Raw genomic sequence first — 26,889 nt, forward strand, 5'->3', positions numbered from 1 at the left:
TAAAAATCCTTAAAACAGGGGCTGGAGAGATGGCTCAGCGGTTAAGAACACTGACTGTTCTTGCAGAAGACCCGGGTTTGAATCCCAGCATCCACATGGCAGCTAACAACTGTCTGTAACTCCAGTTCCAGGGGATCCGACAGCCTCTTCTGTCCTTCACAGGCATTGCACGACACGGGTGCACCTACCTACATGCAGGCAATACACTCATATACATAAAAATAGATTCCAAGATCTAAAAATCAGTCTCCAGACAGGACTCTTAAAGTCTGATAAGACTCTAAAATCTCTCAAAAGTCCTAAAGGACACACTGTATTTTAATTCCTTCCCTCCTTCCCTCCCTCCTTCCTTTTGTTGTCTTTTTGAGACAGGGTCTCCTTGTAGCCTCAGCTGGCCTAGAACTAGCTATGTAGACCAGGCTGGCCTTGATCTCAAAGAGATCTGCCTGCCTCTGATGGTAAAGGTGTGCACCACCATACCCAACCATAGGGAAAATTTTAATAAACGTTCATGATTAATATTTATCTAAAAGTAAATGCAGGTAGGATGTGTAAAAAAAGAAATCAGTATAAAATGCTTAAGTTTTAGAATAAGTATGAAAACCACATGGCTGGGGAGGGCAGAGGGGTGAGGGATGACTGCATGAGCAAGTGAGAGGAGAGGGAGAGAAGACCTGAACTACTTGTTAAGGAGGAAGAGATCAGCTGGGTCAAATACTGAGGAGGGGAAAGTAAGACAAGGGCCAAGATATAAACTGCAGATCCAGCTGAGGGTCCACCTCCCAGTGGCTACTAGCTGCAAGCAAAAAGTCATCTTGCTCAAGTAAGGAGCCCTACTCAATCCTGAAAGGGAGCACCCAGCTTAAAAAACAAACAAACAAACAAACAAACAAACAAACAAACCACAAGAAAAGCCAACTCCCTCAAACAAAGAAGCAAACGAACAAATCAACCCTGAGAAGAAATCTACACTGGGAGAAAGAGATAATAAAACATTAATAAGAACTGCTGCTGGGGTGGGGGGTGGGAGGAAATACCAAGAACTATGGGAATAAAGGGGAAAAAAAATTCTCCCAAAACATAGTTAAAAAAACCCCAAACAAACCCTTAAGCACAGAAGGAACCATATGAGGATGTAAGAAAGCCCTTCCAGAAGTCATATGGTTGTTAAATGAAAATTCCAGCACCAGAGGTGGGTTGGTCCCCTATGACCTGTTGGCCAGAGGAGCCATAGAGGACCCCGAAACAAAAAAGGCCATTGCCAATAATGTTGGTTGTATACCAGCAGTGGACAGGCAAAACCCAGTTGCTAAAGATATCACATGATGTAAACGTGGGAGAGAGAGAAATCAAGCTTGGACTAAGCTGGAAGATCCCTGCCACTGGATGGGTGGCTTTCATGGTGCCAGAAGACACTATGCAGATGGCTGGGGGAGAACTGTCCTCTATAATTCTGCTCAACCACCGGACCCCAAATACTGCACTATCAACATGCCAAACAAGATGTTCCTGCTGGCGCAATACTGGTGCGTCTAGTGTATGTACAACCAGCAAATTTCTTAGGGGTGGAACACACACCTGGTACTGTAGACCAGGCCAACCCCCTGTGGCAGCGGAGGATACAGGCCCTAGCTGGGAAGCCACTGCAATTGTTTGGTTAGATGGATGTGATGCACCTGCTAAAGTACCAGCCAAGCATTCGTGTTTATGCCTAAGGTTAAGTTATTATAGCAACCACTGTTTAGATGTTCTTACTTCTTGCTCTTTGTGTTTTTACGGTAGATGGCCAACAGCCCATGGAAAACAGATAATGCAGAGACCTGAAAGTTCAGTGCCTTGCCACAATGGGAGGAAGATAATCCCATACCTATTACCCCCTCCAAGGCTTAGGGACTTTTGTGGAAGAGGTTTTCGGAAAGAATGTAAGGGCTGGAGGAATGGGTGGAGTGTTACCTGGAAATGTCTTCTGACCAGCATGCCAGCAAGCTAAAAGGAGGGGAAGCAGTTACCCCTCCCCGACAATCAGTCGACCTTAGTTGCATGTGGGGGAGGGGCTAAGGATACATAAGCCGAGAATGCCACCTCTCTTGCCATTTTGTGCAGCTGTCAGGAAGTTATGGGATATATATTTGAGTGTGGACTTTCCACTGCAGTTGTAAATGGGGGGGCAATCTTCTGTAAATAACCACCCACTGTATGCTCTGTTAGTACACCCAATAAACTCATTAGGATTCCCCCCACAAAAGAAACAAACAAAAACTCCACAAAAAAAACCCCCAAAACCCAGAGCTAATGGAAACCTTCACTATTTCATAAAAGTTAACCCCATGTTGGCAAACCCTTTTGCCTTTGATTTCTTATTCCTACCCCCCCAAACTTCATTGTACATATATTTTGATGTATCCTGCTTCAAGTTATTTCTGGAAAAATGTGTTAAAAATTGCTTCTCTCATAGCTGGGTGAGGTGGCGCATGCCTGTAGTCCCAGCACTTGGGAGGTAGAGGCAGGCGGATCTCTTTGAGTTCAAGGCCAGCCTGGTCTACATAGTGAGATCCAGGATAGTTGGGGCTAAAAGGAGACCCTGCTTAAAAAAAAAAAAAAAAAGCCTCTCTTTAGAATAAAAATATTCTAAAATTAAAAAGATTATGAACTGCTTCTATAAAGTAAAAACAGGTAATAAAACAAAGGTAATTATGAAAAACATCACTTACGAGGTTTCAGAACTAGTCAGGCATGGTGGTGCACATCTTTAGTCCCAGTACTTAAAAGGCAGAGGCAGGTGGATCTCTGTGAGATTGAGGTCAGCCTGGTTTACATAGCGAGTTCCAGGACAGCTAGGGCTACAGGTAGACCTTGTCTCAAAACAAAAACAAAAACAAACAAACAAACAAAAAACAGTTTTCAGAAATATGTAACACATGGTTACATTTATAAATTTAAAAGATGTCTAGCACTGGTTACAAATGGTGAATGAATTAATGAGACAGAAAAATCAAGCTGAAATACACTATTATGAACATTACTGAAAGAATCAGGGTTCAGAAAAGTGGGGAGATTAAGAGAAAATTCAAGAGTTGCCATTTTCATAAAACCAATTTTCTCCCAACTTATGACAAGGTAAGACTCTGGCTTGAGAATCTACTCAGAGCACCAACAGGAAAGCAAGCATTACCATTTTGATGCCTGGTAATCAAAACATGGTAATGCCATGTTAATCATGCCATGGTAATCATAGCATCAGGGATGAAAGGAACAAAACAAAGATATAACTAATTACTAACAAGAAAAACATAGAAACAAAAATTCACTATCAGTTCAGACTTTTAACAATGGATATCAGAAGATAGTGCATTAACCTTTTCAAAGGCTAAAAAGAAGACTCTGAACTTCTATTTTATACAGAATTAAATAAAAGAATCACTAAATAAAAATAAAACATTAGAAAATCAAATGTAGCACATATGAAAAATTAATAACAAGTTTAATGTGTTTAAGCAAAGAGTTAAAATGCAATCAAAAGTCACACAAGAGATGAAGGAGACAGGAAGGAGGCATGCTCGCTTATCAACACTTAATGCCTACAGCGAAGCACCAGTTACAGCGTTCTGTGCACGAGTCTGTGGGCACCTCATGAAAATGCAGAATCTGGCCTTTAAAGCCCTCTTGATTCTTCTGTATTTGATAAACCGTAGCTTAAAAGTGGCTATTGGCAATGCCATCACAGGCCATTTTTTGTTGATAGTTTCCCAAAACAACCCCCTATATCTGAATTCTTAATTTTGTTTAGTTTTATCGGGTCTCACCTAATTACCTTCCACATGCAGTTTTAAACCTTTGTAGTGCCACTATCAACTCCCAGCAATGCTAGGGCCCTGCAGGTGGTGTGGGCACTGAGAGGCAGCCCTCTAATGAGTGCAGGTAAAAGCCCAAATTGTATACCTAGGCTCCTTTCCACCTTTTACGCTACAGCCAGACGTTTGCGAAATGGACAGTGCTTTTACACGTCCTCCCACAAGGTGCCTTCAGGAAAGATATGGAATGAGCTGGGCCCTATGAACACAACAGCTCTCAAAATATTTCTTCCTTAGTCACCACCGACAGGGAACCTCTAAACAAAGACAGGATTTCAGACTTTCCTAGGAAAAGCCTCAGTCTAGAATCACAAAGAAATCGTAGCATGTTTGAAGTTACCAGCATTTAGTTTTGTTTTGAAATTAATATATAAGATGCGGGCATCAAATTAGACATAAACAGCCACTATAAACAATAAAACTGAACTGCAGTAAATATTCTTCAATAACCAAGCATTTCCTTTTTTTTTTTGGTCTTTTTTAAGCAGGTCTCCCTGTAGTCCCAGCTGTCCTGGAACTTACTATGTAGATCAGGCTGGCCTTGAACTCACAGAGATCCGCCTACCTCTGCCTCCCAAGTGCTGGGACTACAGGTGTGCACTACCACGCCCAGCAAAGCATTTCCTTTTTTGACAGTTCATTTATTTGCCTTAAAATGACAAGTGGTTTATCTATTAATACTTTAAAAACTTTGGAATACTAAATAATTTTTGCAATTAGTTTTCATTTCATGATTTTCTTCATATGATATTCCTTAGAAATTACCACCCAGTTTGATAGGATAGAATTCAATTATAAGTTGTCAGGTAGCACCACATTACTGAGAAATGTTAAATATCTCATGATTAGCTGAACAAAACTAGTTATGGCAATAAAGCAACAGAATGCATTCAAGTTAAAGCACAATCACAAGTGATTTCAGAAATATCCATTTTCAAATGACACGTGCATGAAGTGTATCTCAAATGTACTATACTTTAAGTCTACAGATTATTAAAATAGTACTCTTCAAATCATCTTAAGAGGTTCTATTAGAATACTTTAGACTTTCTCTGAATTCAAATGACAATGTGAGTGCTTTAATAGTTATTGTTAAAGTTTAGAAAATACCATAACAAAGTTAACTTAGAATTCAAAATGCAATTAAAATTTAATAACTAACGGTATCAAGCTCCAAAAAAAAATAATGCTAGGTACTTACTTTGGAGGCCCACGGCTGAAGACAATTGGCATAACAGCGAACAAGAAAAGCCATTTCCTAGGCTGGAAAGGGCAGTTTCTCCTTCAAACCAGAGGCACACTGGATGAGTATGTTGATAAAATTCTGCTAAGTTTCTTTTTACAATTCACACACCATTGTTGTAAAAGCAGAAAGCTTCTTTAAGCCCTTTTACAGATGAAAGCTGAGTACTGCTCTAAATAGCTGTAACAATTCTCATTAAATGCTCACTTGTACGGCAAGCAACATCAGATAAAGAGGTTAAGGTTTCTGGCTGAGCACAAACAGATGTTTGCATGCATCCTCAGGTACCTGATACAGACATGTACACTGGCAGCACAGAAGCTAATGCTGTTATCAGTCAAAGCAAATAAGTAACATGCATCCAATCTGTGTTCCTGTATTCTCTGAAACCTTTCTTCTCTGTAACATAGCTTTGTTTTTTCTCCAACTTGCTTTATTCTGTACAAAAGCACTGCAGTGATTCTTCTGCACCAGCGGCAAAGCAATGCTGCAACCTCAAGATCAAAGTTTCTTCTTTATATTTCACCACTAGAGGTTAAAAAAACAAAACAACCCCCACCCCACAAAAATCAACCCAGCCAGTGAGCAAATGGAGGTAGAAGATAGGTGCTCTGACAGTTTGTTCTGCAGAATGTCCGAGATCTCCAAATCCAAGTGATCTTCTCTCTTCCCATGTACTTTCCACAGCTCTGCAATGCTGCTTTTGGTTCTAACGTATCAGAAGGACAGCACTGTTGATCTGAACCTGCCTTTTCTGTTAAAAATGTATACACGATGCAGCACAAAAACATCGCATCTTTTGTTAAAGCAAGATTATACGTTAGTGTCTTAATCCCTACAGTCCTTGCCCGCTTCACAGTGGCTCCCCAAGGAGAAGCTCCTATTGATTCTATGCTCTGCAGTAAGATGAAATATCTAATAAGAAGGAAAGAGAGTGGGAGGAGAATAGAGCTAAAAGGATGACATCACCTGTACAGAAAGCCTTCAGAAACTGCATTAGATCAATTGGCTACTGTATCTGCAGATGCAGCCCAAGAGCAATTTACTGAAAACACACACACACAATGCTGGCAAGCTAAATTCTGTAAGACAAAAAAAAAAAAAGGCTGGCTTTAAGTACCTTTTCTCTTTTAGAGTTCTTAAAATCCACTTTGATTTTCAACTGTGCATTGGTATCTAGTTTATGTGAGAAGCCCTATTCCCTAATATTATTATTCAAATTCAACACAGAATTGTTCTCCCAAGGAAAAATAATTAGCTACTACTGTATTTCAAATACATGTCACATAGGTAATTTAAATACCATTAATTCAGGGGTTTCTGCATAAAACTTGCTATTATCAAATGAGTGTTCTGGAAGGTATAACCTTTGTGATGATGCTAACATTAAAAACAAAACTGGTACTAAGATTTATACATATATATTAAAACAAGGTTTATATGTAAATAGGTATAAATTATACATGTAAATAGATATAAATTATATATATATATACACACACACACACACACACACACACACCACACACACACACACACACAAAAACCCTTTTGCAAAGGGGAAGGTGGAAAGAAAACTCACAGGCACAACAGTTGTAATGCGCACCAAATTCCTTTAAGGAACAATAATCTATACAAAATGGTACTTAAATGCAGCCCAACGCCTGATTCCTAGAAAGAGACAATGCAGCAAACTGAAAATGGATCAGAAAAGGAAATAATTAAGCCTTCTACTAATGAAAGCATGAAGTAAAAGGAAGTTGCCATATTTTTCTTTAATACTTACAGGAAATTTTTTTGCCACACCCTCTGCCATCAGAAAAGGGTGCCGTGACCTCTAGTACCCACCTTTCTCTTTATGCTCCTGCTCCAAGGCACTAATACAGATCCACCCACCCAGCACCCCATCTTCTAACGGTGCCTCCCAACAGTTAAAACCTTTCCAAAGCTAAAATACAGTCACGCACACTTCTAGGCAGCAAAATTATGAGAAAGGCTAACACTCAGTGAACAAAGTAATATGACTATCTTTCTATATTTAGCTAATACTTTTATTCTGAGAAGAGAGGTGTGTACAACATACATGGAAATGGTACCTGAGAGATAGGTGCTGTAACAAAAGATGCATCTGGTCAACACACACACACACACACACAGAGACAGGAATTCCTTAGTCCTTCAGGCAAAGACTTGAGTTACTTTGTAAATAACATGCTGTCAGCTTATCTGAATCTGGCTGCTACTTATACAGCTAAAATTTAGGTAAAGCAACTATTTTGACCATGTATGCCATGCTGTCGAAATATATGGTTTGTAAGCCCAAGAATTATGTTTTCTGTAAAAACTCTATCCCCACCCCAAAATTTACAGTTAAATATAAGTTTTAATCTCGCAAATTCAAAAAGCAAACTAATTTTCTAAAAGTAAGCCATGTAAGATTTGTATAGATGATTTTAAAAAATCATCTAAGTTAAAATAATTTTATTTAAACTAGAAAAATGATGTTATGCACTTTGTGGATAAAGAAAATGGTTTTGCTAAAGATAAATTTCCCAAAATGAGAACCACTAGTCCACACAGAAATCAGTAACAGGACTCAAGAAATATTTACATTTCAATGCCAGACAAAAATTATATTTATGTTTTGACCTGGTAGATAAATTATAGCCAACCCCCAAGTACAATCCTAATGGGCACATTGCTCCTTTTGATAAATCACGCTGATTAGCACACAAAAGAGGACCTCAAGCTGGGCAAGCAGACATCTCCTAGCTGCTGCCCAGTGAGTGAAATGCAATCCCCTAATGCCACGTACACACAGACCCAATAAAGGATCAAAATACTCTCTCAAGTTTGGTTTATGAGTGAAGATGACATCATCTTGTCCTATCAATGGTCTCACAGTATTTACTATTTAGAAAACAGCACAGTGAAGGTATCATGAAAAATCTCTTGGGACAACAATACGAGAGAAACAAACAGGCCAAATTCTATGCTCAGCATGAGAAGAGAATCAATCAGCATTCTGATGATACTCCTTCCGTTGTCTTTTCACAAATAATGACCCAGCCTTTTCTTAATTACTGATGATATAAACCTCTTTTGAAGAGGGTCAGTAATGTGTCAAATAACTCAAATAAATGATTAGATAAATCAATTGTTTACTTTTCATGTACATCATGTTTAGAATTTATCATGATCTCACCTCATCATCTTATCAATCCAAATGAAGTAACTCCAGCAAGGGAGTGTCCTGATCCAAACATTGCCTGGAATCACCACCACAGGCTACTCATTCAAGAATACATTTCCCCTGCATATGAAATGCCAGGATGCAGATGTTGAAACCACATTGATGAAATCTTCATAGCTTTAAGAAGGTCTTTTGACTACTGTGAAATCAAGCAATGTATGCTGACTTCAATGTTTTAAATCAATAAAATATTTTTAAACGTTAAAAAAATATATTTTATTTATTATTTTTATTTTATGTGTATGTAGGTAAGTGCACTCGTGTTGTGCAATGCCCAAAGGAGACAGAAGAGGTTGTCGTATCCCCTGGACCGGAAGTTATTGACAGTCGTTAGCTGCCATGTGGGTGCTGGTCCTCTGCAAGAACAGCCAGTGTTCTTAACTGCTGAGCCATCTCTCCAGCCCCCAATATAAAATATTTTTATAAAATGTGAACTATCTACATAGTTACTAAATTTTCTGTTAACTATATAATAACAATTTTAAGACAAAATATAAACTGGAATACTGGAAGTCATACAACATAGAAAATAAAAGGTTCTAATAGCTAATGCTATAAATATACCACATTTTATTCTAATTAATGATGATATTGAAAAGAACAAGGGAAAATGCTTATGTAAACAAAGGAAAGCTATCAAATACACCTATATAGCATTAAAAAAAAGGAGGGGGGGGGTGGGGATTTAGCTCAGTGGTAGAGCGCTTGCCTAGCAAGCTCAAGGGCCTTGGTTTGGGCCTTAACCTCAGGGAAAAAAAAAAAAAAAAAAAAAAAAAAAAGATGTGTACTAATCTCAGGCATGGGCATGCAATTTATCCCCCCATCTGCACGGTGAAACATTATAATCACAATTTTTATAAAGAAGTCAGATACAAAAACAAAAACAAAAAAAAGGAACGAAAGGAAAACTGTTGTTTTACAAAAATAAAATGAACAGAGAGACCGTTTATTTTGGTTAAGTATTTATTTGGTCTTTGAAACGTAAACTGTTAAATATCTTGATTTACACAGCAAATTCTAGTGAAAGAGTTTAATCCTTTTGAAAAATAAATGAATAAAGACACTACTACACTGGTCAGTGATAGCACATCAGCTGCTGTATAAAGTAATACTGCAAGCTGTCCTACCCTCTTTCCCTTCCAATGCTTCCTGTGAAATGAATCTGTAGTTATCAGACATGGTTAACTCTAATTATTGGTGCCCCTTAGGAATTCCTGACTTCAAACTGCCTACCCTGTCTGTTCCTCAGTCGTTCTGAAGGAAGGGAAGCCAGGGCATCCACACTTCTCTGCCATTCTTTTCTAAGAAACACTGTTCTTCGGCACTGTCATCTGTGTCCACTAACTGATCACCCTCATGCTGTCAGAAACCCCCGTGAAAGCCATCAGAAGTCCAGCTGTACTATGAAATATGATACGTCCTTGGGGAGTGATCAAGGAAGAAAAAGAGAGGGGGAGAGAGAAGCTGTTATCATCAACGAAGGTGATGTAAGCTTCTATAATTAGAACCAGTGAAGCTGAAGGAACAAGACAGGACAGCACGGTGCTTCTACTTTCCCTGACCAGAGTAGGTGAACCAAGCATTTTTCATACACACAGAAAGGAACACACAAGCAAGTACACTATGTGTGAACTTACTTTTATGACAGTATATTAAAAAAGTCCAATAATTTAAAAAGCCACACACATGAAAATAAAATTTCATTTTAAAATTAAACTATCAAGAATACTTTATTTGAAATACTGGATCACACTGTTACCTTTGTATTACTCATCTAATTTAAAATACTGCCCTTTTCTAGTAAATTGAAAATTAAATACAGAAAACTGACAGATCAAACTGAAAGGGAGTAATGATCAACATTAATATGTTGCTGTTTAAGGCGGACTAACACATGTCTACCTGGAACCCTGTTAGAAATCACTCAGAGACTGCTGACAATATGTTAATACCTGAGTTATTTTAACAAGCATCAGAAGAGCTTTCTTTTGCAATACTGTGCCAACTGTCACAGGTATGATCCTAATCTTTCTCAATCTGGGTCCCTGGACAAGTCCACATGAAGTCAGTGTTGTCTTTGAACTGTCCTGGCTGACAGAGCCTGCCCTGCTGTCCTCTCAACACCTCAAAGTTCGTGCATTGTGAATGATGAAGACTACTGGGAAGTTTGCTAGATTTTATGTAGAATCTAAACTCATTTCACATTTAACCCAGAAATTTCTATAGATAAACAAAATTAAGGAAATAGTCATCCATAGCTTTCTTCACAAAAGTTGTTTATAACAGGAGAAAAATTGGAAGATGCACACATATAACACAGTATAAATATTAAAACAGTATCTTGGGAAACTTTTAATTGCACTAAAAATAAAAAGGCAGGATATGTAACTATTCATTATTATCTAGTCTAAAAGTCTGACATAATTTAAAAAAGAAAACATGTTTAAAAGTCATTAGCAACCCCATTTCCAGCTTTGAAGACTATAAAGTTCCTCAATATTCTTCTATATTATTTTACATTGTTACAAAACCCTGTTTTTCCCCAACCCACAATTTAAAAACTCTTAAACCTACCTGATTGGACTAAAAACCCACTCAGTGAGAGGAAACTCATGTGTGGTACTGTAAACCTAGCCAAATACACATAGTTGGAGAGGTCACTGATCTTAGAGAAAACCCCAAGGCTGTTTGTCAGATCCCTAGATCTAGCAATTTTTTACTATGGCAAAATATGAATCCTTAAATCTGCAGACAAGTATCCCAGTCACTACCCATCAAAGAAGCTTCTTTTTCAAGAGACAGAGAGAATTACAGAGTTCCACAACTGGTCACACACAGAAGTTGTCTGTGAATTGCCCAAGCCTAAGTGGCACATCTAAGGCTCTACACCTAAGGCTCTCGGAACATAGAACAAGGGATGAAGATAACACTAATGCACCTTTCAATTCTCATCAATAAGGTTCCCTCATGCAAGAGGGCCAGGAACTCAAAAAGTCACAAATGGCCAAAACATACAGAATAATAGTCTGCAGAATGTGGGTCCTTGGACAGGACTCCTATATTAAAATCCACCCATCCAGGGCTCAGGGAGCATTGCAGAAGATAGGGCAGAAAGATTCTAAGAACCAGGGGGCAAGTACATGGCATGGAAATAGTCCTACGGGCTCCTGGAACCCTTCTTGAAGAAATCTACAGCAATAGTGTCAGCATGCACAAGACTCACACAAACTTAAGCAGACAAAAACCCAGAACAGAACTGTGGAAATGAACAGCAGGCCCCAATCTTAGTTGAGGAATTATTGGCAGCTGATTATTGATTGGTGAGGAAGAACTGATCCCAGTGGATGAATTTGCACTGAGGGACATCTGGAGACACTAAATTTACATGATAGGCCTTAACACAAATGACAGAATGTATGAACTTCAGAGGGGGGATATGGGAGGGTGCCAAAGGGGAAGGGTTTATAAAGATGATTTTCTGTATGAAGGAAACAAAATTAAAATTTATTAAAAAAAAAAAAACTCCTATCAGCTGGGCATGGTAGTGCACACCTGTAGTCCCAGCACTTGGGAGGCAGAGGCAGGCAGATCTCTGTGTGTTCAAGGCCAGCCTGGTCTACATAGTGAGTTCCAGGACAGCTGGAACTACAGGGAGACCCTGCTTCAAAATGACAAAAAACAAAACAAAACAAAACCTCCTATCAAGAACCATGCTATTTCCTAGAAAGAAAAACTATGAACAGAATTCTACTAAGACAGAGTTAACACCCAGGAACAAAAAGAGAAAGGCCTTGAAGCTTTTGAAGTAGAAAGTGCCAGAAAAATTTAACAGCTGTTCAGAGCATTCTGAGTTGTAAGTAGGGTGAAGAAAATAATACTGAAAAGCTGCAGATTCTTGGAGGTGGGCTCCATGTTTCTCATTAGCAGTATGATTACTGCTCATTGCTTTACACACAAATAAAAACAACAAAGGCTCCTGGGACACAGTTTCTGATTTTAGAAGCAACAAGATTGTTTATCCAAATTTTATTCTATTAAATATTTACCAAAGTACCAAATGCAATAAAAAACAATTAACATGAAGCCCACAAATATAAAGTAGACAACGTCGACAATTCCTTTACCAAACAATGACTACCACTTACATAGTTTAAGTTCTCTTGATGACTAACACAATAGATGTTTACAACTCTTGCACCTGAACCTGAATAAACACTTGAACTGTTCACTGGGGCTCTATGAAGACAGCTTAGCGATGTGGATTAAAGTACTTTAGCTTCTGATGACAGGTAGAAGGCAGATTATTGTTTCTTTCTTATGTGTTTGAGCGTACTGCCCGCATGTGTGTAAGTACATCTGTGTCATGCAATGCCTAAGGAGTCAGAAGAGGGCGTCGGATTCCCTAGAACTGGAGTTATGGATGGTTGTTAGCCGCCATATGGGTGCTGGGAATTGAACCTGGTACCTCTGCAAGAGCTACTGGTGCTCTTAAACCACTGAGTCATCTCTCCAACTCCCCAATTCCCATTTCTTACTTCAAGAATTTGTGTACCAGTTAAGACAGACAGACTACCAGATACACACACATTCAAATCCACAAAAACAAAACACAGTTTTGCTAAAAACCTTAAGACATCATGCCCATGGGTAAATAGAAGCATCTAGCTATTATTCCTGCACCACAATAAAGATGACACATGACCGAGTGTCCTGTCACCCTCATGCATGTGCAATGACAAGTGTGCCTTCATCCCCTAAACATGCTCTGAATCCAAACAAAGCTTGAACAGTATAGGAGAACGGAACAAAAGATGCCACAGAAGAAGCAAAGGACAGAGCTTCTTGCTGCAATGAAATAAGAGAGTAGATTCCTGAATGCCACTGCATGCCTGCCATCCACCACACTGTCTCAGAACAGACGTCTAGAGGAAAGACCTCCTGAATTAGTGTGGGCAAAAGAAAGGTTACGTGGCAAGACTCTGCCACACAGATAAAATACAGCAGTGAGCACTTAGTACAGTAACATAGAAACACTGAAATGAGTAAATTTTAAAACATCTGAGAAGAAAAAGCTATAGATGCTCTAACTAGGCTACAACTGTACACCTATGCTCCAAGCACCTCCACAACAGCCTGATGAGAAAGGCAGATGTGGTAAAAGGATCACTGGTTTGGAAGTGATTCAATCAAAGTATAAAGGGTTTAAAGTATATCCAATCATAATCAGTGAAGGAAGGGCTATAGAGGCAGCTGGCTAATGTGAAAACAAGACTCTAGTAGAAATACATTCTATATACCAAATACTGTCTACAAGCATCTTATGCTATTTCTAAACACATCTTCCTTAAAGGTCTATGGTCTGGAAAGATTCCACAACACAATTTATTTTTGTTTATTTATCTTCATTTTTAATACTTAAAAAATTCTTTTCATTTTATTCATGTGTCTATGAGTGTTTTACCTGCATGCATGTAAGTACACCACATGTACATAATGCTTACAGAGGCCAGCAGAGGGTGTAGAATCACTGGAAGTAGAGATACATATGGTTGCTAGCCATCATTTGGGTGATGGGACCCAAACCTGGGTCCTCTGCAAGAGCAGACAATGTTCTGAACTGCTAAGCCATCTCTCTAGCCTGACACAACACTATTTATAAAAGAATATATGCAAGTGACTCTAAAGTACATGAAAACATGTTGACCATTCCATAACATCATGATACTTAAACCACAATATACCACTATCAGAATTTTCTAAAGAGTGTTAGTAAAATCCAACAATATCAAGTGTCTATAATTAGAAGGAACAACAGTTCTATTTTCTCTGAGAGAATGGAATGAATTTGCAGCTAATTTAGATTACAGATTTTTAGCTTTTTCTTTTCCATAAGGTTAAACATAACATTTAGAATATGATCTATTTACTGACTCATTAAGGACAGACTGATTGCACAGGAAAACAAAGAAATGCTTGGAGCATTCCTTCCTTTTTATCAACATGGTGATAGATGCAAAGGCCTATATAAGTTAAAACTGATTAAACTGTGCATTTAAGTATGAGTCATGTATTATATTTTATTAAAGCACAAGAAAGTTAAAAAGACATACAAAAAACCTGTTGCAAAGACTGAGGGGAATACTTAAGAGGTTTGAAAATATTACCACAGCTGGGTCTTGTGGCACAGGCCCCTGATCCTAGCTGCTTGTCTCAAAAAGCAAAATGAGAGCAGGGTACGCAGCACAGCTGTGACGTGCTTGCCTGGCAATGTGCAAGGCTTTGAGTTCAATCCTCAGTACTACATTCTTTTCACATTAAAATATTTAGGCATGAATTCTCAGGGCTGGAGAGATGGCTCAGAGGTTAAGAGCACTGGCTGCTCTGGCAGAGGACCCAGGTTCAGTTCCCATGTGGTGGCTAACAGCCATCTTTAACTACAGTTCCAGGGGATCCGACACCCACTTTTGACCTAACCAGCTCTTTTGTAGTTACTCTAAGTAGGCAGTAAGTAAAAGTAAAAATCTATGCAAAAGCTTTAATACTCACAAAATACTGCTAGGCAGGTAAAATACTAAGTATCATAAAGAAAATAAGTGTTAAAATATTCTGTACATCTTTAAGAATTATATGCCTTCAGCATTCTAGCAAAAAAAGGTGATGGTCTGCAAATTTAAGAAGAGAGTATCAAATATAAAATAATTTCCCTGACTTTCTCTACGGATCACTGACAACAGGACAAAGGAAATAAATGACTTTATAGGGGCTATGAAACCAATTCTCTGTTAATACTTTCACAAAAGCTATTAAGATTTTGCTACACACCATCGTTACTCAGAACTGCCAATATTTAAGTGTCAGCATTAACTAAAAGTAAATGAAAATCTCTCAATAATACATTTTTTTCCTCTTTTAAATTTACAGCTTTAAGGATTTATTCAAAATGACTCTCCTCAAAGAAACATTCAAACTTTCTAATAAATTTTTTTAGTAAGTTTTTTGTCCAGGTAAAGGTTGTATGTGGAGCATGTTTCCTCATGTCAATCTCGTCCCCTTCCTCTGTCTCCAAGACAATCTCACTTCTACTTTCTTTTTAGATCCACATGTACTTTTAGGCAACTACAGGAAATCTAAGAAACGCAAATGAAAGAAAGTGTACATTTGCCTTTCTAAGACTGGTTTATTCACTTAACATGATTCTCTGGTAGCATCAATTTTCCTGAAATTATAACTATTCTTGTGTGTTTGTGAGGGTCCACATGTATATGTGGGTATATGTGGTCTCATGTATATCACCAGAGAACAACCTCGGGTCATTTTTCAGGCACTGTCCACCTTTTTTTGAAAGTCTCTCACTGGCGTGGAACTTGCCAAGTAAGCTAGAATGACAAGTCACTGAGCCCCAGGGGATCTGCCTGTCTCTGCTGCCCCACTGCTGGGATTACAAGCATTGGCCACCAAACCAGGCCTTTTAAAATGTGAATTCCGAGGATCAAACTCAGGTCCTCATGCTTGCAGGACAAGTACTCTACTGTCTGAGACATCTCCCCAGTCCTCTCATTATTCTTTATGGCTGGAAAAAATTCCATTGTGTATATACAGCATATGTCTCTTATCCATTTCACCATGGTTGCACACCTAGGTTGGTTTCATCACTTAACTACTTGGATTAATGATATGCAAGTATCTCTTGTCTATGACACTGACTTGAAGTTCTTTAGGCAAATACCCAGTGGGGTCATATGATAGACCTATTTTTTTTTTTTTTTAGTTTTTGAGAAAACAAAGTGATTTCTGTAGAGGCTGGAGTAGTTTACATTCCCATGGACAATGTCAATACTCCATTTTCTAAATTACCTGAAAGACATCCTTTCTAAGAAAAAAAAAATCCATTAATTCACAGAATCACAAACCAAGTACCATGGTATAAAAAAACAAAACAAAACAAAACAAAACAAAACTTCTTTAACCAAGGCTGTTGTTAGTCACAAGGTTTAACTAAAGTTGACTCAACTTAGTTCTCTTGCTTTGTGAAATCCTTGGTGGTACTTGGTGGGAAAACTACCAGACCTAAGCAGCCATGCAAACTATCCATAAGAAAGGTCATTCTAACAGACATCATCAAACAAAATCTCAGGCACAATGTCAACTGCTTGTTCTAGTCTACTCAGGAAACCAGTATATCCAAAGTAAGACAACTTTTACACCACACAGGAAGGCTAAAAGCAAATGATTCTCGAGCGTAAACCACAGACCTCAAGAGGAAATATAGACTCTATACCTTATGACACGACACCAAAGAGAATCTGGGGAAAGAACACATTAAAGTTGACACAAGAATAAATATCAATATGCATTCATACATACCCCTTACACTCTTTAACTCATACAAAGAGAACCACATGGCATAATTAAAGACCCTTGAATTTGGCAATGCTATTTGTAATTTTTCTAGAGAAATTAACATGTTGGCATATATAGTCACAATGACATGTCATAGTAAATCATTACAAAATTAAAAACTAGACATAAGTTTCATGAATAAATATCTGCTCAATAAATATATGATGGCATATTGTTATAATGAAGCATTATGCACAAAGAACAATGCTGTGGGCCAGGCATGGTGGATAACCAGGTTCACAGTCCTGGGTACTAGGGGGGCTGTATTGGGAGGATCTCGAGGCAGCAGTTTGAGACAAGCATGAGAAACTGAAAAATGAAAACAAAACAGAAAGAATGTTTTTAAAAAAGTTTAGAAGCTGGGCATGGTGGTGCACGCCTTTAATCCCAGCACTCGGGAGGCAGAGGCAGGTGGATCTCTGTGAGTTCGAGACCAGCTTGGTCTCCATAGTGAATCCAGGACAGCTGGGGCTACAGGGAGACCCTGTCTCAAAAAGACCTAAAAAAAAAAAAAAAAAAAAAAAAAACCAACCAAAAAAAAAATGTAAGTTTAAAATTTTTAGAAAGATAAGATACACAAACACAGAAGGTCTATAAGACTAAACGGAAATGACCGGAAAATAATCCCACCTTTTGATAGTAAGAAAACAGGGAAAGAAGAGTAAGAAACAGAACTCTATAAACTGCAGCAGAGTAGTGGCAGCCCACACTGGAGGCCACCATTACAACAGCACATTTCTCAGCAGATTACAAGGCCAGAACAGAATGCCACAACACATTTCAATACTGAAACAAAGCAGCTGCCAATTAAGAATACCTTCCCAGCACAGCTATTCTTGAGAAACTGAGGAGAAAGACACTGCAATAAGAACAGGACGAGGAGAACCGAGGCAACTAGGCTGGGATGCTGTTCAGTAGTGGAGTGCATGCTTATGTTTGGTCCTGGGTTTGAGAGCCTCAGCACCAAAAAAGCATACCAAACCAAAACAGTAAAAAGAAAATTAGCAAAGTGATAGGAGTAAGCCTTTAACAACAGTAACCTTGAATATAAACTAATTCTCCAATTAAAGACACATTTGCTGAATGGATTAAAAAAAAAAGACAATACATGGTTTCTAAGAACCTCACTTCATCAGTACAGACACACAGAATAAAATGACAGGATGGAAAAAGATAGTCCAAAAACAAACAGAAGCAGCTGTAACTGAACCTGAAAATAAACAAGAAAAACTGCAAAAAGATACAGTCACTGTATAGATCAAAATATAATGGTGTGCTAAAAGCACTATTAAATCTAGATGGAGAGATGGTGGGTTTGGTTTCAGAAGACTGGAACTTCAGTACAACTCTTTTATCAATGAACAGAAGACTAACCAACAAAAAAATTAACTCAGTGACACTATATTACAGACACAGGAACTAACAGACCCACAGCATTTCATTCACATATGGAACTTTTTCTAGTACAGGCCACATATTAGGACACACAATTTTACACACACACACACACACATATACCCCAACAACAACAACAACAAAAAACTGATGTTACATTATTTTTTCTGATCACAATGAAATAAAACTAAACACCAGGAAGAAAATAGAAATTATACAAATGGACAGAGACGGAACATCTAAGTTTGAGCCAACACCAGATAACTTGAAGAAATCAAAAGGAAAATGTGTTAAATTACTTACACAAATGAAAATAGTAATATAACAAAATTTATGGGATGCTACAAAAGGAGTACTAAGCTGGAACTTTATAACAATAATTACCTACAACAAAAAACAGACAATTTTCAAATAACTTAATGATGAACCTTGAGGACGTAGAAAAGCAAAAGCAAACCCAAACCAAAATTAATGAAACAGAAAGAAACAACAGAGAGAAGACAATACAAAGATCAAAGGGATGAAGAACTGGGGCATGTGCAGGTTGGAGGACAACCTAGGGTGCTGGTTTGAGACAAGATCTCTCTGCTTCCTACTGAGTACATCAGGCTAAATGGCCTGTTAATTTCTGGAGAGTCTTCATCTTCTGCCTCCACAGGACACTAAGATTAACAGGAACACACTACTGCACTTGGCTTCAGAGCTTTAGGAATCTGAACTCAGGTCCTCAAGCTTTTTGTTTTCTTCCAAAGCTCATCATTTAAGGCGCTTGGTGCCAAGCCTAATGACCTGAGCAGGATCCCTGGGACCCAGATGGTGCAAAGAGAGAACTGACTCCCCCTGACCATATGCACGGAGGCACTTATATGCCCTTATACACACATGCACACTTCTGCGTGCACATACCCAACAGTAAATGAATAAATAATAAATGTATTTTAAAATTTTGAACCCTAAGAGGAGGAAAACCCTGACCAGTAGTAACAAGCCCTAAAATCAAATTCATAATAAAGTCAGAAAAGCAAAGCCAAGGACAAGATGTATTCATCAAACCTTTAAAGAACCACTGCCAATTCTTCCCACACTATCCCCAAAATGTGAAGATATTCTTATTCATTCCATCAGGCCAGCATGCCATGATACCCAAACCAAACAAACTCACAGCAAACAGCCCCCCCCCAAACAAAACAGAACAAAACCCAACTACAGATCAATACATCTAAATGACAAATAACAGACACAAAAATCATTAGGAAAAAATACTAACACATCAAATCTAAGAACTATTAAAAAGATCATAATAAAGTTGGATTTGTCTCAGAGCTACAAATATGGTTCAACTATGCAAATCAATGCACGGAGCACACCAGGACAATCTTGGTACTGCGGAGGCTAATGAAGGAGGCCAGGCTGGGCTACATAGATACAGAAAACAACAACAACAAATAACAACAACAACAACAAAACCCAAAAACCAAAACAGGTAATCAAGAGCTAGAGCTAGAGCCAGCTCAATTGGGAAGATTTAAATTCAATCTCCAGAACCCACAAAAGGGGGGCGTGGGAGAAAGTCAGTGTGGTGGTGGTGCCCACTTTTAATTCTAGCCCTCAGATCTCTGTCAGACTAATTCTGGTCTGCATAGTGAGTTCCAGGCCAGACAAGAGTTACATGGTACTCTTCTTTCTGGTTTTTTTTTTTTTAAGAAATCAAGCCCAGGGCCAAGAGATGACTCAATGGTTAAGAGCACTGCTGACTGCTCTTGCAGAGGACCCAAGTTCGATTCCTAGTACCCACATGGCAACCAACAACTGTCTGTAACTACAGTTCCAGGAGAATCTGAAGCCTCCTTCTGACCTCCACGGGCACTGCACGACATGGGTACACTTACACGCATGTGATAAATACACTCATACACATAAAATAAAAATAATAAAAAATCAAAAAAATATTATTTTTATTTTATGTGTATGAGTGTATTGCCTGCATGTGTGTGAGTGCACCATGTTGTGCAATGCTGCAGAGGTCAGAAGAGGGCTTCAGATTCCCCTGGAACTGGAGTTAAGGACAGTTCGTAGCCACCATGTGGGTGGATTAAAGCCACTCCCATAAATAAAATATATCTTAAAAAATATTTATTATTTTTATTTTATGTGTTTTCATGTATTGCCTGCATGTATGTGAGTGCACCCGTGTCGTGCAATGTCGTGGAGGTCAAAGGAGGGCTTCGGATTCCCCTGGAACTGAAGTTAAGGATGGTTCGTAGCCACCATGTGGGTGCTGGAAATCGAACCCGGGTTCTCTGCAAGAGTGCTCTTAACGGCTGAGCCATTTCCCCAGCCCCATAAACAAAATATTTTTAAAAAGGCAAGCCCAAGATGATGGTAAACATGCATAATCCCAGCATTTGGGAGGAGACAGGTTGACCTTGAGGTTAGCCTGGTTGGTAAATTCCAGGCAAATGAGATTCTGTCTCAAAAAAAAAAAAAATTAATGGAGCCCAAGGAATAGCACCTGAGTTTGCCCTCCGTATGTGTATATGTGCAAATGCACCTGGAAACACACGTGTACACAAAGACAGGAACACAAATATGCAAGAAAGCAAACAAAATACACTATACATTAACAGAATTAAGGATAAAAATCATATAGTCAAGTGCTTTTTCTGCAACCACAGGAACAAAAATAACAAATCCAAATAAAACTTCTATACAGCAAAGTAAGCAATAAAAAAAAGTGAAGATAATTTGATGAAAAATTTCTCAATTATTCATCTCACATTAAGATTGATATCCAGAATATAAAAGGAACTCATATATTCTAAAAATGTTCAATACTGTTAGCTACAAGGGGCTTATAAATTAACACACTGAGGTTATCTTAGCTCATTAGGATGATTAACTATCAAAAAGATAGACAGACAGATGCACACATACCCCAACATCAACACCTCCCAAACAAACAAAAACCGCAGACAAGGACTGGCAGGAAAAAGACTCTTACACTCTGAGCGGGAGCGTAATTAGCAGAACCATTACAGAGGCCACTACAAAGGCTCCTCAAAAAGCTGAAAACAGCCATATGGTGGAGGCAGAGGATCCAAGTTCAAAGCTAGCTTGTATGACATAGCAACTCTGTCTACAACAAAAGGAAATGAAAAACCTTAAAACTGATCTACTATGTGAGCAAGCCATCCCATTCCTTGGGATACAGGGGCAGCTGCACTACTGTTGAGTTTTCTGGGGCATTATTAGGGCACCCATCAATGAATGGATAAAGAAAATGTAGTACATGCACAAAATGCAACATCATTCTCTCATAAAGAATAAATTCTGTCTTTGCAACGAAATGAATGGAACAGAAGGAACTGAATAATCTTAAGTGAAACAAAGCAGATACAGAAAGATGAGCAACACATATTCTATCCCAGATGTAGAAGCTAAGAAAAAGTCAAACTGGAGGCTAGGGAAATGGCTCAATGTACAAATGACTTGTAGGATCTGAACTGGGTTCCCTAGACAGGTGTGTGCATGCATGCGTGTAAACGGGGATCTCAAGGGCTCCCCTGGCTAGCCAATCCAGCCTTAGCTAGCCAGTCTAGATGGCAAAGTCTAGGGGCAGTAAGAGACCCTGCCTCAAAAATTAAAAGCAGTGAGTGACAGAGGGAGATACTTAAAGTTGACGTCTAGACTCCATGTATGCACTCAAAGGCCAGCATTTCCTTGCACATACATGCAGACACATGAATACACTATGCTGCGCGCGCGCACACACACACACACACACACACACACAGAGTCAATTTGAACATAAAATAGTGATAAACTAGAAGTCAGGAAAGGTAGGTGCTGGTGGGATTCAAATCAACCAATTATGGCACACCATTATAATGGATTGCTATGTATCCATTCAGAATGTTAAAACAACAACAACAACAACAAAACCATTGGATAGCATTCAAAGATGTTGAGATTAAATATTTAAGCTTAAAAAAAAAATCACAAAGCATTACATGTCTTTAAGTTTGTAAAAATTAAAAAATACAGACATTGTATAATAGGGCAAAATAGGACAATTTAATTAGCAAAAGGAAAATTCATTGTATATTTTAAAAGAAATTGTTACTTCATGTGGCTCTGGAGGTAGTTACAAATTTTGGGACTAGTCCTGTTTATTTTCAGAAATAGAACATATCCAATGAATGAAATCAGGCAAAATCTTTAAAGCTGTGTTGAATCCAATCCTCTCCTCCTCAGTCCTGCTGAATGACAGCACTTCTGTTCTGATGCCTGAAGGACAATTTTCCTGTAATCAGCTACTCCACCACTTCTAGAGCAACAGTTCTCAAACTGTGGGGATTCCACAGACTCCTTGAAAAACTGCTAACCATGGCAACTCGACCCTCAAACTGCACATGGATGTTCTGCTACAGCTTCTGCAGATTGTTATTTTCTAATTCAACCAATTCTCAGTCTAAAAAGATGTTATCTAGCTTGGCATGGGGGTGTATGCCTTTAATCCCAGCCCTGGGGAAGCAGAAACAGGTGGATCTCTGTGAGATGGAGGCCAGCCTGGTCTATAGGAGACCTTATCTTGAAAACACACCCAGACACCCACACAAAAAGAAAGATGTTATCTGCAACTACCGAGTTAAAGCCTTCTTAAGCAAGTTTCCTTTCTCTGACTTTTGCAAAAGTTAATGTTTCTGCACTTCATGTATTTTCTACATGAAACTAACAGCTCCACAGACCAAAGAAAGAGCTGCATTTTTCTTCTGTGTGCCTTACATCATATTAAAAAAAAAAAAAAATCTACCCATTAGTCAATTACCTGAGTTAACAGACTTCTTAATCTATATCCCATTCGGACAATACAAAGGCAAGGAAATGCACAAATCTATCTAAAAAGCTACAGCAAACACTTAGGTTGATTACTCATTTAAACTAAAATCCAAAGCAAAATTCCCATAGGTAAGAGGATTTCTAATTGATCCAGTCAAGCAAGATTACTTAAAAAAATTATATAAATGTTTATCTCCCCAGTCTTTTACAAAAAAGACCAAAAACATATATAAAGACACTGTACATGAAAATTAAGGAAAAGTCACAAAACATTCCTAAATATACTCACAGAAAGGTAGTTATTAATGTCCACATCATCAGTAATGATTTGGCGCTCTCCTTTATAGTTAATTTTCCGAAATCTTCGCCGGGACTGTCTGGCAGGTATTTCTCTTTGTAGAATACTATCTTCGTTATCTTTGGAATTCTCTACCTGAAACACATGTTCACATTCCTGATTAAATAGCCAATTTTTCCATCTTACTGACAGTCTCTGCAGTCTTAGCAGGCTCATAAGAAAGCTTCATTTACTTCTGCTAAGAAACTACCTCAAGAAACAGTCTGTGCAGGACACTGATCCTCAGTTGAACAAGATGAAAAGACAATGTTGTTATGAAGATCTAGAGACCACAACTTCCTTCCAGGAAACAGTCTCTCTTGTGCACATAAAGATATGCCATCTAAATAAAGTGTCTTACCAGAAATAAAGGCTCTCTCACCCACACCTACACACGCAGTAATTATAACCTCTAAGTTAGTCTAATTACAAACTGTCTAATTATACACATATTTTACTTAGCAAACAATGATGGTTATGATTTTAGTGAACTACTGAAAAGCAAAAACAAAATCACTTCATTATTTTATCAAAAATCCTTTATTATACTTTAGTGTTCACCTTGGTGCACGACAGCAGCAAAAAGGACGGCATCTTCTAAAAACAATGAAGGGGAAACTAACAGTTACAGGCTGCTTAAAGTGGGCTTCCATGAATATACGTAGATATACTTGTGTATACACACATATACTTTACTCTACAATACTACCTGCAAGTATTACCATGTCTAGCTCATAAACAAAGTGAAACCCTGAAAGACTGGTACCTTTCCAGGCTTACAGAGTGATCTTTATTAAAGGTGAGCTGGCATTCCTATCTATTTTCATGGCCTGTGTTACTGATACAAGATCGCACAGTTATCCAATCACAGACTAACTCATTACTTTAAAACATGAGGGTGACGGTGGCCACAGAGGCCAGAAAAGGGAGTCAGACCTCTCAGAGCTGGATTACTGTATGTGGGGGCTGGGAACTGTACTGTGTTCTTCTAGAAGAGCAGCAAGTGCTTTTACCCACTGAGCCAGTCCTGCAAAATTCGTCTTTTTATAAAGCCATACTGGTATGTTATAAATGATACCTTATAACTAACTTCCAATTCAATAAATGATCAGTTTTCCTCTACAGCTACATTTTCTGCTAATGTCATACCTCTTTGCAATTATAAAATATGCCCTAGATATTGAATTATATAATCTTGTCAACAATCAATTCTGTTTCCTCGTCCAAAGCTCAGATTGTCCATTCTTTTTGTACATGTCCCACTCCTCATGCCCTGTCTTTCACCCTCATCACCGCCCCTTATTCAAGTCTTAACTGCCTAAGCCTTAAACTATAACAACAGTGACCCTGCTTGTGTTAGACAGACTCTCAATCCTGTAGTGTAGGCAGATAAACTACCAAGGTAAGTCATCACTGTGTCAGGTCTCCTATTCTAATGCTACAACTCATTGGCACTATTTACCAAATAAATGTACACTCTTACAACTGACATTCAAAGCTACACACACCTCTATCTCCCCCAAATTTATTTTAATTTATTTAATTAATTTTTTTGAGACAGGATCTTGTTTTGTAACCACAGCTGGCCTTGAACTTATGATGCTCCTGTCTCAGCAAGTACCATGCATGGCAGAGGGCTGCAGAACACTTTTATAACTTCACCCTAATAAAATGACCTTTGAAAAGCACTTACTTCTCCCTCAAAGTAAATCCTCTCAGATAAGAGTTGTCATGAGATCTGAAAAAATTCCCAGTTCCTAGTGTGTTTTCAGAGCTGCTATCTAAACTGCTGTTTCAGGATGAGATGCTCAAAGGGAAAAGCAGCCAGGGTCAGTGTGACTGCTCTCGTGCTTCTGTATCCAACTTACAATCTCCTATTAAGTAATTTTACTTAGATTATTTCCTCAACATGTTATTCTACCTAGTCTATCTCGACACACTATCAATTAGAAAACACATTTAACACAGACCTCAGAAGCTGCTCGTCTAGTATTCATATGAACAATGCTTAGAGATGAACAGTTCCCTTATTGCCTTAAAAGCCTCTCATTTGATGTTACTTTTGCCTATAAGCCTATTCTTTCCTGCCTGCATGTTGGCCTCCTATATGTATTACTAGATTAAGAAACACAGAGATTCCTGTATTATTCAATGAAGCTCACCTTGGGCTGTGTAGGTGAGTGTTTCTAGAGACAATTAATACAGCATAAGGATTCTGACCTAGCTGATGGATTAATTCATTGATGTATAATAACATGGAGACAGTACTGGGAGGTGGTAGAAGGGAGGAGGTGGAGCCTAGTTGGAGGAAGCACACCTGAGGGCATATCCTTACTCTGTAGCTCAACGGCCTCTTCCTGTGCTCCCTTTTCTTTGCTTACATTCTGAAGTCTTAAAAGTGTGGTTACTTAGTAGCTGCAGATATTCCATCTGTTTGAGCCAAGGTCTCACTAATTAGTCTTAGCTAGCTGTGAACTCTTCATAGTCTTCCTCAAGTCTCCTGAGCGCTGGCATAGGAGGCGTGTATCACCACACCAGGCTCAGCTTTGGATATTTTTAAACAGGAATTACAAACAGATGGTGGGGGCTGCAGAGATGGCTGCTCTTGTAGAGGACCTGGGTTTGGGTCCCAGCACCCACATGGTGGCTAACAACTCCAGATCCAGGGGATCCGATGCCCTCTTCTGATCCAAGAGAACTGCACGACACAGGTGCACTTGCACACATGTAGGCAATACAGTCATACACATTAAAAAAAAACCCAAAACAGATGTAAATAGCATAAAAAGAAATTCCCACACACCATTTCTAACAGAGTAAAGGGGCAAGAAAGACAAGAAAGACATTTCAGCACAAAGAACAAAAGAAAAAAACAAATGGAAAGATACGATTACCACAAAAGCAAACTCAAGCCCGTCACCAACAACAATGAATATAAATGGGAGAGTTTTTCCAGGTAAAAAAAACAATCATACACCAAATATAGAATGACTGGAAACAGAATAAAGCTTGTAAAATTTGAAAGTAGAAGAAATTAAAATTACAGGTTACCATCTCACTAAGAAAGCAGAATCCTAAACTTGATCATCAAACCAGCGCTGTATTAGGTACTTGTCTTTGTCCCTCAACAAAATACCTGACAAAGGCAACATAAGGGTGGGTGGGTTTGTTCTGGCTCACAAGATGGTAGGAACCTGAGGCAGCTGGTCACATGACATCTGAATACTGCTGCTCAGCTCCCTTTCTTTTTGTTCAGTCTTGGACTCCAAATCATGGAATGGTGATGCCCACATTACGATTGGTGTTCCCACCTCAATTACTACAACCCAGAAAATTCCTCACAGACATGCCTAGAACTCTTTCCATGGTGATTGTAAATCCCAAGTTGATGATCAACAGAGCTTAAGGTGAACTTTCTTTTAGAATGTAAAAGGCTATTTAATGTTTGAAAAATCTAGCAGAATGAATTATTACATTAAAAAATCAAACAGGCCAGGCCTGGTGGTGCATGCCTTTAATCCCAGAGGCAGAGGCAGGCAGATCTCTGTGAGTTCCAGGCCAGCTGGGGCTA

The 26,889-nt window shown here is 38.6% G+C and overlaps 1 protein-coding gene across 1 annotated transcript in view; it reads right to left on the reverse strand.

Annotated features, from left to right (window-relative positions):
* Rapgef6 (Rap guanine nucleotide exchange factor 6) overlaps window positions 1-26,889 on the reverse strand; it is a 166,205-nt gene that overhangs the window by 71,724 nt on the left and 67,592 nt on the right. The window contains exon 6 of the mRNA XM_008849303.2: window positions 23,271-23,414. Within this exon, the coding sequence (XP_008847525.1) occupies window positions 23,271-23,414 (144 nt within the window). The remainder of the gene's footprint in view (window positions 1-23,270; window positions 23,415-26,889) is intronic.

This window comes from Nannospalax galili, unplaced genomic scaffold (assembly GCF_000622305.1).
Source record: "Nannospalax galili isolate Female #2095 unplaced genomic scaffold, S.galili_v1.0 scaffold424, whole genome shotgun sequence".
Classification (NCBI taxonomy): Eukaryota; Metazoa; Chordata; class Mammalia; order Rodentia; family Spalacidae; genus Nannospalax; species Nannospalax galili.